The following is a 15,924-nucleotide window of genomic DNA, read 5'->3' as shown; positions in this document are numbered from 1 at the left end:
CAACGCCATGACAACATTCTCATGGCCAAATCAGGGAAGCAGTAATATATCACACTAGCAAATACCAGCGCCATACCGTGACCAAATACCATACCGTGATGGAGATAATTATGAAACTAGCTAGCTTGTTAACTTCATCTATCTATGTCAGCGTCCCCAATATCAAACGACTTTGTTTCGAAGGTAACAATAACACAATAACAACAAGGAGTAACTAAATAAACCCTAAGCTAAGCTAGCACACACTGCAATAATAACAATGCTACCAACAATAGTGAACTTGTGTTTTTCTACACATCCCAAAGGCATAAGTCTGACCATGCTCTCACAACAAATCACACAGGGACAAAGGACGTTCGGGGCCTGGGATCTATTTATACCCTTGTAAGAGCATGGGTCGGACCAACTGGCCAATCAGAGGCTAGAAACACTGTATGCCCATAATGTCCAGGAGGCGAAATTCTGTACAGTGCTAATGTGGGCATGTTTACTGAGAAAAGATGGGGGCTGCCCTCACCAGATATGGGTTTCCCACACTCGGCTCATGCCTTGGGTGCAATGTGGAAAGGCGCATTGGCCCAATGTGTGGAGCCTACACATTGTCCCAATGTGAACATGTTTGTTGGGATTCCTTCCATTCTTTTGGATCAAAACATACAGAACTGTTCACCTGTTCCCCAACTCCAAATCAAAGGCATCCCTCCTCTCCTCCTCGTATCATATATCACTCCTACAGTATATGACTCCAGACTCAGGACTTCCAGTAATCCACTGACAGTGTCATTTCGGCAGGAGGGAGATGTGGGAACAGGTTTATATGAGGAAGGAAGGAAGGAGGTAGGAAGGACCCAGGAGGAGAGGAGGGTGGCAAAAGGAGAGAGAACATCTCAGATAAGTTAGAGCTAGGGAGTGTGTGTGAGCGTGTAGCGACCCTGTAGGACTCTGTTGTTTAAGTGAGTGAGTGTGTATCAGAATCTTAGCGGTGCTCCGTAGCTAGAAACAGCTGTTTGTTTGGGAGTGTGTGTCTCTCAGCAGGTAGAGGTCTCAGGGTCTATCTGAGGGTGACAAGACAGTATGATCCCTCTACTTCTCTCCCTGCTCCTGGCTTGGCCTCCAGGGACAGGGGCACAGCAGGACCCACTCATGCCCTTCATGGAGAACCTTGACGCAGACAGTAACGTCATCCTGAAGTGGGGGTTCAGTGAGGTCCAGGGCACCATCATGTTCCAGCTGACCGTCAAGACCACTGGCTGGCTGGGATTCGGATTCAGCCCAAATGGAGACATGGCTGCATCGGACATCGTTATGGGAGGGGTCGGACCAAATGGCACCTATTTCATGGTATCTAAACTATTAACCTGTTATTCTAGTTTCTAATCTATTACTATTAGACACAAGAGAATGAGTGGTAATGTATTGTAGTAGTTGTTGTTCTGTTACGTGCAGGAATAGCAGTAGTTATATTGTAGGGATAGAAGTAGGCTACTGTAACAGTGAAGTGGCTATAGTAGTAGCAGTAATCATGATTATCTAGTTCAGTGTTTCCCAACTCCAGTCCTCAAGTACCCCCAACAGCACACATTTTTGTTGTTGCCCTGGACAAGCTCATCTGATTCAACTCATTAAGGACTTGATTAGTTGAAAAGTTGAATCAGGTGTGATTGTCCAGTGCTACAGCAAAAATGTGAGCTGTTGTGGAACACTGATCTTGTCATATGGAGTTTATTTTTACCTTTATTTAACTAGGCAAGAACAAATTCTTATTTGCAATGACGGCCTACAATGGGTTAACTGACTTGTTCAGGGGCAGAATGGCATATTTTTACCTTTCGGTTACTGGACTAACGCGCTAACCGCTAGGCTACCTGCCGACCCAAAGAAGTAGGAGTTGTAGGTGTATTGGTTTTCAACACCTGCAAACTGTTGGAAGATTAAATGACTATTTAAAGTTACCTGTGAATGTGTTGCTCCTTCAGAAATGCCACAACATTTTTGTTTAACAACACAGAACTCTATTAAGCTTCATATAGACTCCAGATAACTTCAATATTTCTGTGTTGTCTCTCTTTCAGGATTATCATGCCACAGGGAATTCATTTCCCCTGGTGGATAAGAAACAGAGCTACACCCTCCTGTCCCTGACCGAGGCAGATGGTCAAACCACCATGACCTTCAGGAGGCCCATCCAGTCTTGTGACGAGGAAGACTTCCACATCACCGTAAGTCAACGTTTTCACACAGACACAAACTGTTAACAAGTCATCTGTACTAAAAGTCTTGAAAGGATTGAAGAGGAAAATCATGTTCCGTTATCATGATTGACTATTTCTATTCATAAAAGGTTAGTTTACAAATATCTAAGCAACCTAAGCCGGTTTTGAGAGTTGTTCCCTTTTAACCTAAATAAATGTGTTCTTTATAACACATAGAGTTAGTTAGTTTCTCAAGTGATGGTGAGCCAAAATATCCTTTCCCCGTCTGTTGCCATGGTAACAATGGTATGGCCTTCAGGCACTCACACCCCTGAGAAATAAGATCTGCTCCTATGGCCGTTCCCAGGGTTCAATGCCGAGATTAAGGTGTGATACGTTCCATTGTTTGGACCACAATCTTTTTACACTATTGTGGTCTGGCATTTCATTGTTGTGCTTCATTGTTTGTACTTTTACATCTTCTCATAATCTCACAACAGGCCTCCATGCAAAGCTCCAGTTTCCTCCTAATCCCCAGATTAATTTATCATCTGTTCAGTGTGTTCAATCTAATGTACCTGCTCTTTGAAAGCACTCTGGAGATCATCTCTGATTTACATGCACCTACTGATTATTTTATTTAGAGTAATTCAACACAATTAATCAGGGGATTGGAACAATGGCCTAAACACAGGGAGGCAGGCAAACATTTTCAAAAGTGAGCAGTTGTAACCCTAGATGGTTCACTAAAAACAGCATTAATAAAGACAATAGTGCCATAACAAGTGTCAAAACACCAATGTCACTAAATTATGCAGGCCCTACTAAGTGTCTGCTGGCTTCTAGGCCTTTTCTTCACACCTAGTCCTCACTCTGATTTTTGTATGTTTTATGTCAATTGATGTTGTTTTGTTCCTTCTCATAGGACAGTCCAGTGAAGCTGATCTATGCCTATGGTACGTCTGATGACATAAGGTACCATGCCAATAGAAGGGGGACCAAGGAGGTCAATCTACTCAAGTTCATGCCCAGATCCAGCCCCCCAGACAGCAACTATCTAGACTTCGTTGTGGAGAATGTAAGAGTGACCTCACACACATGTCCTGAAGGGGAATCATCTATTTCCTCTAGATCAGGCACAGCAGGACTTTTAGTTTGAAGTCAAATATTTTACTTTACTCCTGGGGTGGAACAGGTCAAAGATGATTGAATGAAATTAATTTGAATTAATATTGTGATATTGAATATACAGGAGGTAGTATCTTTAGTCTACAACATGTGACTGTGGAACAGAATGGACTGGCAACACTTCTACTATTAAAGTGATGCTCCAGAACTTCTGTATAATTTCAGCCAGTAGTTTTCAAAGTGGTGCTCACGAGCCAAGACGGGTCCCTGTTTTTTGTGTACTACTTCATCCGTTTTGTATGAAATGTTATGTCCTGCAAATTCTTATTATCATCTGTTATTTTCTTTGCAATTCGTATGATAGGTTATGAATCCAATTCATACAATATGTTACAAATCTGTTGTACTTAAGATCCCGGACTGCATCGTTAACACAGCAGTCCTTCTTCCATTGCAGGTTACTGTCCCTGCCGAACGTACATACTACCACTGCAAGGTCATGAAGGTGCCAAAGCTCAACGGCAAAAATCATATCTATCGGGTAAATGAGCCCTCATTTCATGGTCTAATCATTTTGAAATTACATCATATGTTTGTCATTGGAGTCATCTCTTCCCTCTCCCTGCGTCTTCTCTCTATGCCTCCTTCTCTCTCCCTGTCGCTCAGATTGAGCCGGTGATTGAGCACCTGGACCTGGTCCACCACATGCTTCTCTATGGCTGCCCCTCCTCTGTGAACCAGACCTACGAGAAGAAATGCTACACGGAAGGATCAGGGGAGGACTGCATCAGAGTGGTGTCTGCCTGGGGGGTGGGAGGAGGGGTGAGAGACTGCCCCCTTCTGAAAACATTAATATACACACATGCATGCATGAACACACATGCTAGTCTGATCTCTGTCTCTACATTGTCTTCTCCATTCCAGGCTTTTGAGCTTCCAGAAATAGCTGGGATCCCTATCGGAGGACAGAATAATGATGAGTTCTACAGGCTGGAAATTCACTACAACAACCTGGCCCAAGAAGCAGGTAACCATTCACTAGCTAATAATTAAAATGTTCCAATCCACTAACACAGGATTAACAGGTTTACCCTGCTCCAATCTTGATGAAAGGTGAACCATGTGCTAGTCCTTGAACAGAACAAAGCCTGCACACCCTGAGGTTCTCCAAGACTTGGATTGGATTTAGCGATCATCTAAAGCCCTCATCATCATGTCTTCTCCTGTCTCCCCCTGCAGGCCGGAGGGATAGCTCAGGCCTGAGGCTGTACTACACTGCCCAGCTCAGGCAGCATGACGTGGGCATCATGACTACAGGCCTAATGGTGGCCATTGGCTGGGGCTACGCTATCCCTCCCAATGCCACAGCATTCCACAGCTACGGCCTCTGCAACACATCACACTTCTCAGACGTACGTTCAGTGCCCTTTGACACTAGATTGAAGAAGGATGGTTGATTTTGATGACATTGTAGAGCAGATTGTCGTCAAAAAAGGAAAGCGCCAGCTTACTCTTTCCTTTCTGGTATACTATGCATAGCCATCTCTGAATTCAACAAAACAGGATTTTGTTCAAAATGAGCCTGCTTTCTGTCTTTCCCCAGATCATGCCTGACCCTGTCCCTGACCTCTCTGTGTTCTCTGTGGCACTGCACACTCACCTGGCTGGGAGGAAGGTGCAAGCTGGCCACATCAGGTGAGAGAGAGCAGCGGGGTCGTAACTTATACTTGGGAAATTCTGAAATTTCATTTTTGTTCCCCCCCAGTTCTATCATTGGAATGTGATACAGGGCAACGGTGCGCTTTAGGACCATGAGGACTCCTCCGAGTGGTTGGGTAGACTGTTTGAGAGAGTTTATCCGACTGGAAAAAAAAACAAATATATACTTTTTATTTATATATACATACACAGTGGGGCAAAAAAAGTATTTAGTCAGCCCCAAAACAAAAAGATCACTGCTCTATGAGACAAAATGAGATCTGCATGGAGGAATGGGCAATAACAAAATACCAGCAACAGTGTTTTCTGTTTTCAAACCTTGTGAAGATTTACAGAAAACTTTTGACCTCTGTCATTGCTGGAGACAACAAAGGGTATATAACAAAGTATTGATTTCCTAATAATTGAAAGATTCAGTCTTGTTCTTTTATACTGATAACAAGTTCAAACAGGTTGACCAAATACTTATTTTCCACCATAATTTGCAAATAAATTCAGAAGAAATCCTACAATGTGATTTTCTGATTTTTTTCTCATTTTGTCTGTCATAGTTAAAGTGTACCTATGATGAACATTACAGGCCTCTCATCTTTTTAAGTGGGAGAACTTGCACAATTGGTGACTGACTAAATACTTTTTTGCCCCACTGTATATGTCCCCCCCCCCAATTCTAAAACCTAGGTTGTGTCCCTGGAGAGAGGACAGCCAAAAATATGATCCATGATACCAGCCTATGATATGACAAGTACATGGTGTCATTGTCTGGATAATTAGCGATAAGCTTTGATGATCCTTCTGGATGATTCTTCACTCTCACCACTGATGTGCTCTTGATTCTAACCTCCACAGGAATGGAGAGCAGATTGACTTCCTGGGCTTGGATGAGAACTTCAACTTTGAGATGCAGCAGGCCACCAATCTGGGAAATATTAAGACCATCAAACCAGTGAGCATCCACGTATTTCCTGTATTTCAAATGGGTGTCATGGATGAGTAGTATTGTTAGTCATTAGATCTTTCTTAAAGCAGTATCTCTTCCCCACTGCAGGGCGATGAGATTGTTGTGGAGTGCACCTATAACACAACCAATCGCAAAGGAATCACACAGTTAGGGCTGGCCACCACTGATGAGATGTGTCTAGCCTTTGTCTTCTACTACCCAGCCATCCCCGTCACCAGCTGCTGCAGCCACCCTGACATGCATGCATACATGGCCATGATGGGGAAGACAGTCAACCAGTAAGAGCCTTCACATTGTCACAGTTTTCACCCACACATTTACATTTTTAGACTGATACTGTGCCTGTTTGTTTTGGTGGCTAGTTACGCATGAATGAATGAATGAATGAATGAAAAAAAAAAAAAAAACATGACCATAATTCACTGTGGTAATTAAATGATCATTCTTCTTTCGGCGTTCTCTGCATTGCGCATCACTTAAAGGGTGAAAAAAATAATAATAAGTAAATCAATACATAATAGTAAGGTAATCCAAAGAATAATTACATCCCTAGAGCAGTAAAATAATATTAATGTAAGTCGCTTGGATAAAAGTATCTGCTAAATGGCTTCTATTAAGTTGTTACATGTAAACCAGAATGACTTTGTGTGCCCCACAGAAACATTGAGGAGATGTTGAAGACTGCAGCTTGGGACCAGTCGTCTACTGCCGTACACGAGGCCACAATGAAGAGGGTCCCTCAGATTGGGTTCATCATAGATGTCAATGTAAGCATCCACTCAATAAAAATGTAAATGCTCATGCTGTCATTTCAAAACTTCCTCTCCATCCATGTCATGTTTGTTCCTTCTACAGAAAAACTACTCCATGTATGAGGGAAACATCCGCAACATGACGGCTACTCTTTCAGTGAGTTGCAGGAGTGATCCATCCTTACAGGCTGGGCCCTTGGAGCCATTTAACTACAACACGTCCCCCAGAGGAAGCGGTTCCTGGGTCGTGACCTCTGCTGCTGGAAGTGTCTTCCTGATGCTCTGGACGACAATGCTATAAGAATCCGTCCAGGCCAAGATGAGAATAAACATCAACATATGTATTAAATTTCGCCCTGCTCTGGGTAGGTCCCTGAATGTTTTTTTTGTCCATTATATACATATTTCTCCCCCCCCCCCATTCATGCTCTAATGATTACAATGAATTAATCAAAATAGCCACTGGCTATGCCTATTTAGCATTGATTGCTCTTTGATTGCACTACATTAAATCAACCAAACTTTGATTTTGATGACAGGTCTTTGTTTATTCATGGCAATAAATATTAGCCTGGAGCTTCCATGATATTTCTGTAAAGTAGGTCTATTCAATGTTACTGCATATGTTTGTACTTTTGTGATTAGATTAAAATGTGTTTCATCACCTTGACTGTCTGTCTTCTATTCTGTTTTATCTCATTGGTCTAAAAATCAAAATCATACGTGCATTGTGGCTGAGAAAAGAAAAATATTGACTCATTAAGTGGAGTGAGGTACAGATTAAAGGTGTCATCTCTGGCATCTCGTCAGACATGGAAGCTTCATGGTTTATGATGAACATGCCAGGAGGGGTAGATGCAAGTTGCTTGACCCAAATGATAGACTTCTCTCCGTCTATCTGTTCCCTTTCAGGGGAAAGGGGATACCTAGTCAGAAGCACAACTGAATGCATTTAACCGAAATGTGTTTTCCACATTTAACTCAACCCCTCTGAATCAGAAAGTTACGGGGGCTGCCTTAATCGACGTCCACGTCATTGATGCCCAGGGAGCAGTCGCTATTGGGAGAACAGCATATTTTTCCACCTTGTCGTCCCAGGGATTCGAACCAGTGTTACTGTCCAAACACTCTTCACCGCTAGGCTACCTCAATAGAACACTGTTGAGTTGCATTCTCACGAGCTCGACTGAAGAACTTACAATCAAGCCTGACAAGGCCAATGAAAGCCGTGCCTCGCTAGAAGTCCCGCCTTCCACAGGTGATAACACTGAGGCTCTGATTCATTCCTTCAATTTTGCTCTTCACATTGAGCTGAGCAGAACAATTCAGTTACTTAGACTGCTTGTTTATCATACTTTGCTCCAACTAAACTCTCCTTTTGTGGTTGAGCCCCCCCTTTGGATGTTCCGTGATAGTTTGTATTTTGTTTTCATAGTTTCCTACCTACAAACCAATTAGTTATTCTTCAGGTTGCTACGCCTGGCTATAGCAAAGAGTGAGATGGCTAACGCGAACGAAACGACAAAAGCCAACAAACCAGGTTCAGGTTAGCGACCATGCGCCCAGTCATGCGGTTACACCATATCAACAAAATATACTCATGTTTGTTGTTTTGTATGTCTCGGCTTGGTGCATGCTCAGGCTGCCCTTGCTTTAACCAGTTCACGTGCACATTGTCACCGGCTGCTTGGTGTTTCCAATAGTGACCGTCCTCTCCCGGGGGCCTGTCCCTCGGCTGAGTCTGAGTTGTGGGATGCGGGATGGATTTGGGTCTTCGGTCGGATCAAATGTCTTGTTTAGCCTGGGCTTGTTGCATGCAGAAGCTGCTCTCGCTCAACCTGGGTCTTGTGCGCATTGTCGCCGGTTGTGGGAGGCTACTCTTGAAGGGAGAGGTCGGCCAGGTTCGGTGGGGACTCCCTGCCTTCTGTGCCTGCCTTGGTAAAGCTCCACTTTCCTATTTTCCCAGACTTGGTCAAAGAAGGGTCTGGCTCGCCTCAGTGATCTGGTTCTATGAGACTGTTGAGACAAGGTTAGATAAACACTGCATAGCATATTAACCAGACTAGCTAACTTGCCAAGGCATGCTAGGACATGTGAGGATATGATCGAGCAGAGTGACTTTGTGTAAAGAGGAGAGGGCCTAGAACCGAGCCCTGTAGTACAAACCCATGGTGCAGACACAGGATGAGATGGAGGATGGAGGATCTGATGGATAACGGTGGCGAGGCAGTGGATATCTAGGAGGATGAGAACAGAGGAGAGAGAGTCAGCTTTGGTAGAGCAGAAAGCCTCTGTGACACAATGGAGAGGGGTGTCAGTTGAGTGAGCCTCCTTGAAGCCTGACTGGTTAAGGTGAAGAAGATCATTCTGAGAGACATAACAAAGGAGTTGGTCATAGACAGCACACTGAAGTGTTTTGGAAAAAAAAAGGGATAATGGTCTATAGTTTTTCATGTCATATGGTTGAGTGTTGGTTTCTTGAAGAGGGAAGCGGCTTTGACCATCTTGAAGTCAGAGAGGATGCAGCCAATGGTCAGGGATGAGTTGATGAGGGAAGTGAGAAGGTCTGCAGAGAGGTCTGGAGAAGGCAGGAGGGGATGGGGGCAGGTTGTCGGGCAGCCAGACTTCACTAGTCACAGAATTTAATCTGGAGAGAGAGGGGAGAAAGAGGTCAAGGTGTAAGGTAGTACTGTGTGAATGAGACCAGTGGACTCAGTAGGACTGAGAGATGGACTGAGAGATGGAGGAGGTGGAGGATTAAGGAGGAAAAAGTGGAGAAGAGCAGGGGCTGGAACCAAAATTATTTTCCAATCGTTTAGTTCTATACATAATTCTATATTTTTTTGTTCCGTTCCATTGTTCCGAACACCAAAACAAAGTTCTGAACCGGTTCAAACCCCCAAAATTGACAAGTTAAATTGTTCCTTTCTGTTATTTTTTATTTTTTTAAAGATTTAACTCAACATTAAATGACTTCACAATCAGTGCAGATAGAGCAGCTTGCTATGGAGCGGGCAAGCTATTTGCATGCATTGGACAGAGAAGTGTAGGGCAAGAGACGTGACTGACATTTTGCAGTGGGGAAAGAGTGAGAGAGGATGGAGGTTATCTTGTTGTCATGAAATGCATTATCTGAATTGCGCCCACAGAGTTATACCTACGTAGGACCGGCTTCTATGAAAGAATGTTGAATATCATTGAACTTCAAAGTTGGCTTAATGATGGACCAAAACTAGCTAGATAGCTAACAAGCTTGTGTGTGCACAGCGGCGCCAGAATTAAAATAAATAACACATCTTACCTTTTTGAAGTTAATAAATCCAATGTGAAATGTAGTATACTCAACCAGCGTTTGAAAAAGTTAATCCATTCTTTTCAACAACAACAAAATATCTCTCTCCTTAATTTCTGAATCACGCTTGTAACGTCAGTAGTAGGCTTGTAGACTATGCTGGAATAAGACACTGGAATACGTTTCTGAGTGACAAACTGGCTTCCTTGCTTTTATAAATAAATATAATATATAATATAATATATTATATAATATAAATAAATATAAATATATAAATAAATGTTATTTTCTGGAACAGTGTATATCACTTTTATTTCCAGTGCTGATCCTGTCCTCGAAAAAATGGGTTTTCGGTTCTGTTCCCTGAACCGGTTCCAACCCCTGGAGAAAAGTTTCTCAGGGTGGAGGCTGAGGCTTGAAATGTTGATTGATAGAAAGCGGCTTTAGCAGTAAATACAGAGGAAGAGGAAGGAGTGGAAGGATGATAGGTCCTCCGGAAATGGAGTTTTCCGCCATTTCCGCTCAGATGACTGCAGCCCTGTTCTGTGAGTACTTAATGAGTTACTCAGCCACGGAGCAGTAGGGGAGGACCGAGCCAGTCGGGAGGAAAAAGGACAGTGAGAGTCAAAGGATGCGGAAAGGGAGGAGAGTAAGGTTGAAGAGGCAGAGACAGTAGGGAGAAGGATTTAGCAGAAGGGAGAAATTATAGGATAGAAGTGGAGCGTAGTGGGAGAGAGAGAGGAAAGATTGCGATGGTGCATGACCATCTGGGTAGGGGCTGAGTGATCAAAGACCTGGAGGGGGGTTGCAGTGAGATTAGTAGGTGAACAGCCTCTAGCAAAGATGAGGTCAAGCATATTGCCTGCCTTGTGAGTGGTCGGGGACTGGGAAAGAGTGAGGTCAAAGTATAGAACAAGAAGGCCCGCACACTGTTAAAGCCCCCAATTCACCGGTTTACTGACAAGGTTCCGATCCGAAACAGATCTTTGTCTGGTCCAACAAACTGAGTGCTCCCATCCCAAAATATACAGGTACACATTTCACCTTACATGACCATTGCGGACATGACGCATGGTGGGTGTGTAACAGTATAGCTTCCGTCCCTCTCCTCGCCCCTGCCTGGGCTTGAACAAGGCACCCTCCGCACACATCAACAGTCACCCTCGAAGCATCGTTATCCATCTCTCCACAAAAAGCCGCGGCCCTTTTGTGGAGCGAGCAAGGGGAACAACTACTTCAAGGTCCTCAGAGTGACCCCGATTGAAACGCTATTAGCGCGCACCACTGCTAACTAGCTAGCCATTTCACATCGGTTACAGGTGCAAAAACTATTTGTGCATCTCTAAGAATATAATAACAATGAGATGTGTACATGTAGTACTTCAAGAAAATAATATATATTTACAAAAATACCAAGTGGATGGCAAGACAAATCAAAGTGACATATTCATGTAAGAAATGGTCTGATATCAAACCCTTGGTTCAGACCTCTAGGACACATGGTACACAAATGGTGAATCCAATACAATTCTCTTCTAAATAATAGATTATCAGTATCCCCCCCCAGTCGTCTAAACATGTTTGATGCCAATGTATCTCAAAGAGCTAATGTTAACATAATGCTAACATGTTGTGACGAGACTCAATGAAATGCGCAGCCGTAGGGTTTCTCTGGTCAAGGGTCCTGATTAGAGGTCGACCGATTATGATTTTTCAATGCTGATACCAATACCGATTATTGGAGGACCAAAAAAGCAGATACCAATTAATCAGCCGATTTTTATATATATATTTGTAATAATGACAATTACAACAATACTGAATGAACACTTTTATTTTAACTTTATACAGCAATAAAATCTATTTAGTCTCAAAAAAATAATGAAACATGTTCAATTTGCTTTAAATAATGCAAAAACAAAGTGTTGGAGAAGAAAGTAAAAGAGCAATTTTTGCCATGTAAAAAAGCTAACGTTTAAGGTCCTTGCTCAGAACATGAGAACATATGAAAGCTGGTGGTTCCTTTCAACATCAGTCTTCAATATTCCCAGGTAAAAAGTTTTAGGTTGTAGTTATTATACGAATTCTAGGACTATTTCTCTCTATAGCATTTGTATTTCATATACCTTTCACTATTGGATGTTCTTATAGGCACTATAGTATTGCCAGTATTACCTTACCTCGAGAGTTGATAGGTTTGAAGTCATAAACAGCGCAATGCTTGAAGCACAGCGAAGAGCTGCTGGCAAATGCAGGAAAGTGCTGTTTGAATGAATGCTTACAAACCTGCTGCTGCCTACCACCGCTCAGTCAGACTGCTCTATCAAATATCAAATCATAGACTTAACTATAATATAACACACAGAAATACGAGCCTTAGGTCATAGATATGGTAAAATCCGGAAACTATCATTTCGAAAACAAAACGTTTATTCTTTCAGTGAAATACTGAACTGTTCCATATTTTATCTAACGGGTGGCATCCCTAAGTCTAAATATTGCTGTTACATTGCACAACCTTCAACGTTATGTCATAATTATGTACAATTCCGGCAAATTAATTACCGTCTTTGTTAGGAATAAATAGTCTTCACACAGTTCGCTATGAGCCAGGCAGCCCAAACTACTGCATATACCCTGACTGCTTGCACAGAACGCAAGAGAAGTGACACAATTTCTCTAGTTAAAAGAAATTCATGTTAGCAGGCAATATTAACTAAATATGCAGGTTTAAAAATATATACAGTGGGGCAAAAAAGTATTTAGTCAGCCACCAATTGTGCAAGTTCTCCCACTTAAAAATATGAGAGAGGCCTGTAATTTTCAGCATAGGTACACTATGACAGACAAAATGAGAAAAAAAATCCAGAAAATCACATTGTAGGATTTTTAATGAATTTATTTGCAAATTATGGTGGAAAATAAGTATTTGGTCACCTACAAACAAGCAAGATTTCTGTCTCTCACAGACCTGTAACTTCTTCTTTAAGAGGCTCATCTGTCCTTCACTCGTTACCTGTATTAATGGCACCTGTTTGAACTTGTTATCAGTATAAAAGACACCTGTCCACAACCTCAAACAGTCACACTCCAAACTCCACTATGGCCAAGACCAAAGACCTGTCAAAGGACACCAGAAACAAAATTGTAGACCTGCACCAGGCTGGGAAGACTGAATCTGCAATAGGTAAGCAGTTTGGTTTGAAGAAATCAACTGTGGGAGCAATTATTAGGAAATGGAAGACATACAAGACCACTGATAAACTCCCTTGATCTGGGGCTCCACGCAAGATCTCACCCCACAAGAACGGTGAGCAAAAATCCCAGAACCACACGGGGGGACCTAGTGAATGACCTGCAGAGAGCTGGGACCAAAGTAACAAAGCCTACCATCAGTAACACACTACGCTGCCAGGGACTCAAATCCTGCAGTGCCAGACGTGTCCCCCTGCTTAAGCCAGTACATGTCCAGGCCCGTCTGACGTTTGCTAGAGAGCATTTGGATGATCCAGAAGAAGATTGGGAGAATGTCATATGGTCAGATGAAACCAAAATATAACTTTTTGGTAAAAACTCAACTCGTCGTGTTTGGAGGACAAAGAATGCTGAGTTGCATCCAAAGAACACCATACCTACTGTGAAGCATGGGGGTGGAAACATCATGCTTTGGGGCTGTCTTTCTGCTAAGGGACCAGGACGACTGATCCGTGTAAAGGAAAGAATGAATGGGGCCATGTATCGTGAGATTTTGAGTGAAAACCTTCCATCAGCAAGGGCATTGAAGATGAAACGTGGCTGGGTCTTTCAGCCAGACAATGATCCCAAACACACCGTCCGGGCAACGAAGGAGTGGCTTCGTAAGAAGCATTTCAAGGTCCTGGAGTGGCCTAGCCAGTCTCCAGATCTCAACCCCATAGAAAAACTTTGGAGGGAGTTGAAAGTCCGTGTTGCCCAGCAACAGCCCCAAACATCACTGCTCTACAGGAGATCTGCATGGAGGAATGGGCCAAAATACCAGCAACAGTGTGTGAAAACCTTGTGAAGACTTACAGAAAACGTTTGACCTCTGTCATTGCCAACAAAAGGTATATAACAAAGTATTGAGATAAACTTTTGTTATTGACCAAATACTTATTTTCCACCATAATTTGCAAATAAATTCATTAAAAATCCTACAATGTGATTTTCTGGATTTTTTTTTCTCATTTTGTCTGTCATAGTTGAAGTGTACCTATGATGAAAATTACAGGCCTCTCTCATCTTTTTAAGTGGGAGAACTTGCACAATTGGTGGCTTTTTTTGTATTACTTTTTTGCCCCACTGTACATGTGTATTGATTTTAAGAAAGGCATTGATGATTATGGTTAGGTACGACAGTGCTTTTTTCGCAAATACGCTTGTTAAATCATCACCCATTTGGCGAAGTAGGCTGTGATTCGATGAAAAATTAACAGGTACCGCATCGATTATATGCAACGCAGGACGAGCTAGATAAACTAGTAATGTCATCAACCATGTGTCGATAACTAGTGATTATGTTAAGATTGATTGTTTTTGTAAGATAAGTTTAATGCTAGCTAGCAACTTACCTTGGCTCTTGCTGCACTCGCATAACAGGTAGTCAGCCTGCCAAGCAGTCTCTTCGTGGTGTGCAATGTAATCGGCCATAATTGTGTCCAAAAATGCAGATTACCGATTGTTATGAAAACTTGATATCGGCCCTAATTAATCGGCCATTCCGATTAATCGGTTGACCTCTAGTCCTGATATTACTCCTGTGTTGTGCTATCCTTGTTTTCAGAGCTCGTTTTGTTTTTCCTACACAGCATAGACCACAAATACACTTAATCATGATTCCCTTAATCTTAATGGCCTTGCCTGTAATAGGGTGATTGAACATTGTGCATTTGTTCGTAAAGTTGCACGGGTTACATCCGCCACATCAATAGTTACCATCCTGCACATTGTCTAGAAAGGTACTACGTGGCTCTGGTGGAAGATCAGACCTTCAGACGCGCCCCCAATGATGTGGTCGAACTGTTTATCAAGTGGGGAGTATTGAAGGAAGCATTGAGCGCATTGGTCAGGAAATCGGAGAGGTTTGGGTGTGAGGCTGTCATCCTGGGTCATATTTTTACAAGTTCCCTTGCGTCATGCAGCCATTCCTCTGGGTAAGGCAGCTGTCTGAAACGCTCATCCTGATAGTCGGCTTGTTTGTCATAGTCACTCTGTGTTCCACAAATCCTGCATATGCGACTGTATTGGCTAATGGGGAGGCTTTATCTGGGGGGGGGTGTAGGGTGGAAGATGTCTCCGCATAACAGGGAATTCCTGTCCATCGGCTCCCTGTATAGATCCACGCTAAAACCACCCCACTCCCTCTTAATCAAAAAGTCACGAAAACATATTTCATGCGCATCAAAGGTAAGGGTGAATTTCACCCAATCTACCTACCTCATCGCCATACTGTTTTTATTTTATTTACTTTTCTGCTCTTTTGCACACCAGTATCTCTACTTGCACATCATCATCTGCTCATTTATCACTCCAGTGTTAATCTGCTAAATTGTAATTGTTTGCTCCTATGGCCTATTTATTGCCTACCTCCTCATGCCTTTTGCACACACTGTGTATAGACTTTATTTTTTCTACTGTGTCATTGACTTGTTTATTGTGTTATTGACTTTGTTTGTTTACTCCATGTGTAACTCTGTGTTGTTGTCTGTGTCACACTGCTTTGCTATATATTGGCCAGGTCGCAGTTGCAAATGAGAACTTGTTCTCAACTAGCCTACCTGGTTAAATAAAGGTGAAATAAAATAAATAAATAAAAATGTTCACTGCTTGTATTGACGAAGGAGTGGAATCGATGAAGTTCCT

At 42.6% G+C, this 15,924-nt stretch overlaps 1 protein-coding gene across 2 annotated transcripts; it reads left to right on the top strand.

Annotated features, from left to right (window-relative positions):
- The first annotated feature begins 785 nt into the window (after positions 1 to 785).
- moxd1l (monooxygenase, DBH-like 1, like) lies at positions 786 to 7,427 on the top strand. 2 transcript variants are annotated; one of them, XM_024405242.2, is made up of 12 exons: positions 786 to 1,341; positions 2,073 to 2,219; positions 3,118 to 3,270; positions 3,778 to 3,861; positions 3,987 to 4,142; positions 4,245 to 4,347; positions 4,560 to 4,732; positions 4,924 to 5,015; positions 5,889 to 5,985; positions 6,088 to 6,278; positions 6,659 to 6,767; positions 6,856 to 7,427. In XM_024405242.2, exons 1-12 carry the CDS (start codon positions 1,075 to 1,077, stop codon positions 7,051 to 7,053), a joined length of 1,770 nt encoding a protein of 589 aa, XP_024261010.1. In that variant the 5' UTR covers positions 786 to 1,074; the 3' UTR covers positions 7,054 to 7,427. The 2 variants fall into 2 exon arrangements, with proteins under 2 accessions (XP_024261010.1, XP_024261011.1); XM_024405243.2 differs by lacking the exon at positions 786 to 1,341 and adding an exon at positions 1,851 to 1,890.
- Positions 7,428 to 15,924: the final 8,497 nt, after the last annotated feature.

The sequence above is a fragment of the Oncorhynchus tshawytscha genome, linkage group LG18, assembly GCF_018296145.1.
Source record: "Oncorhynchus tshawytscha isolate Ot180627B linkage group LG18, Otsh_v2.0, whole genome shotgun sequence".
NCBI classification, from domain to species: Eukaryota; Metazoa; Chordata; class Actinopteri; order Salmoniformes; family Salmonidae; genus Oncorhynchus; species Oncorhynchus tshawytscha.
Note: the sequence above shows the minus strand (reverse complement) of the source record. Positions and strands in the feature narration are given on the sequence as shown.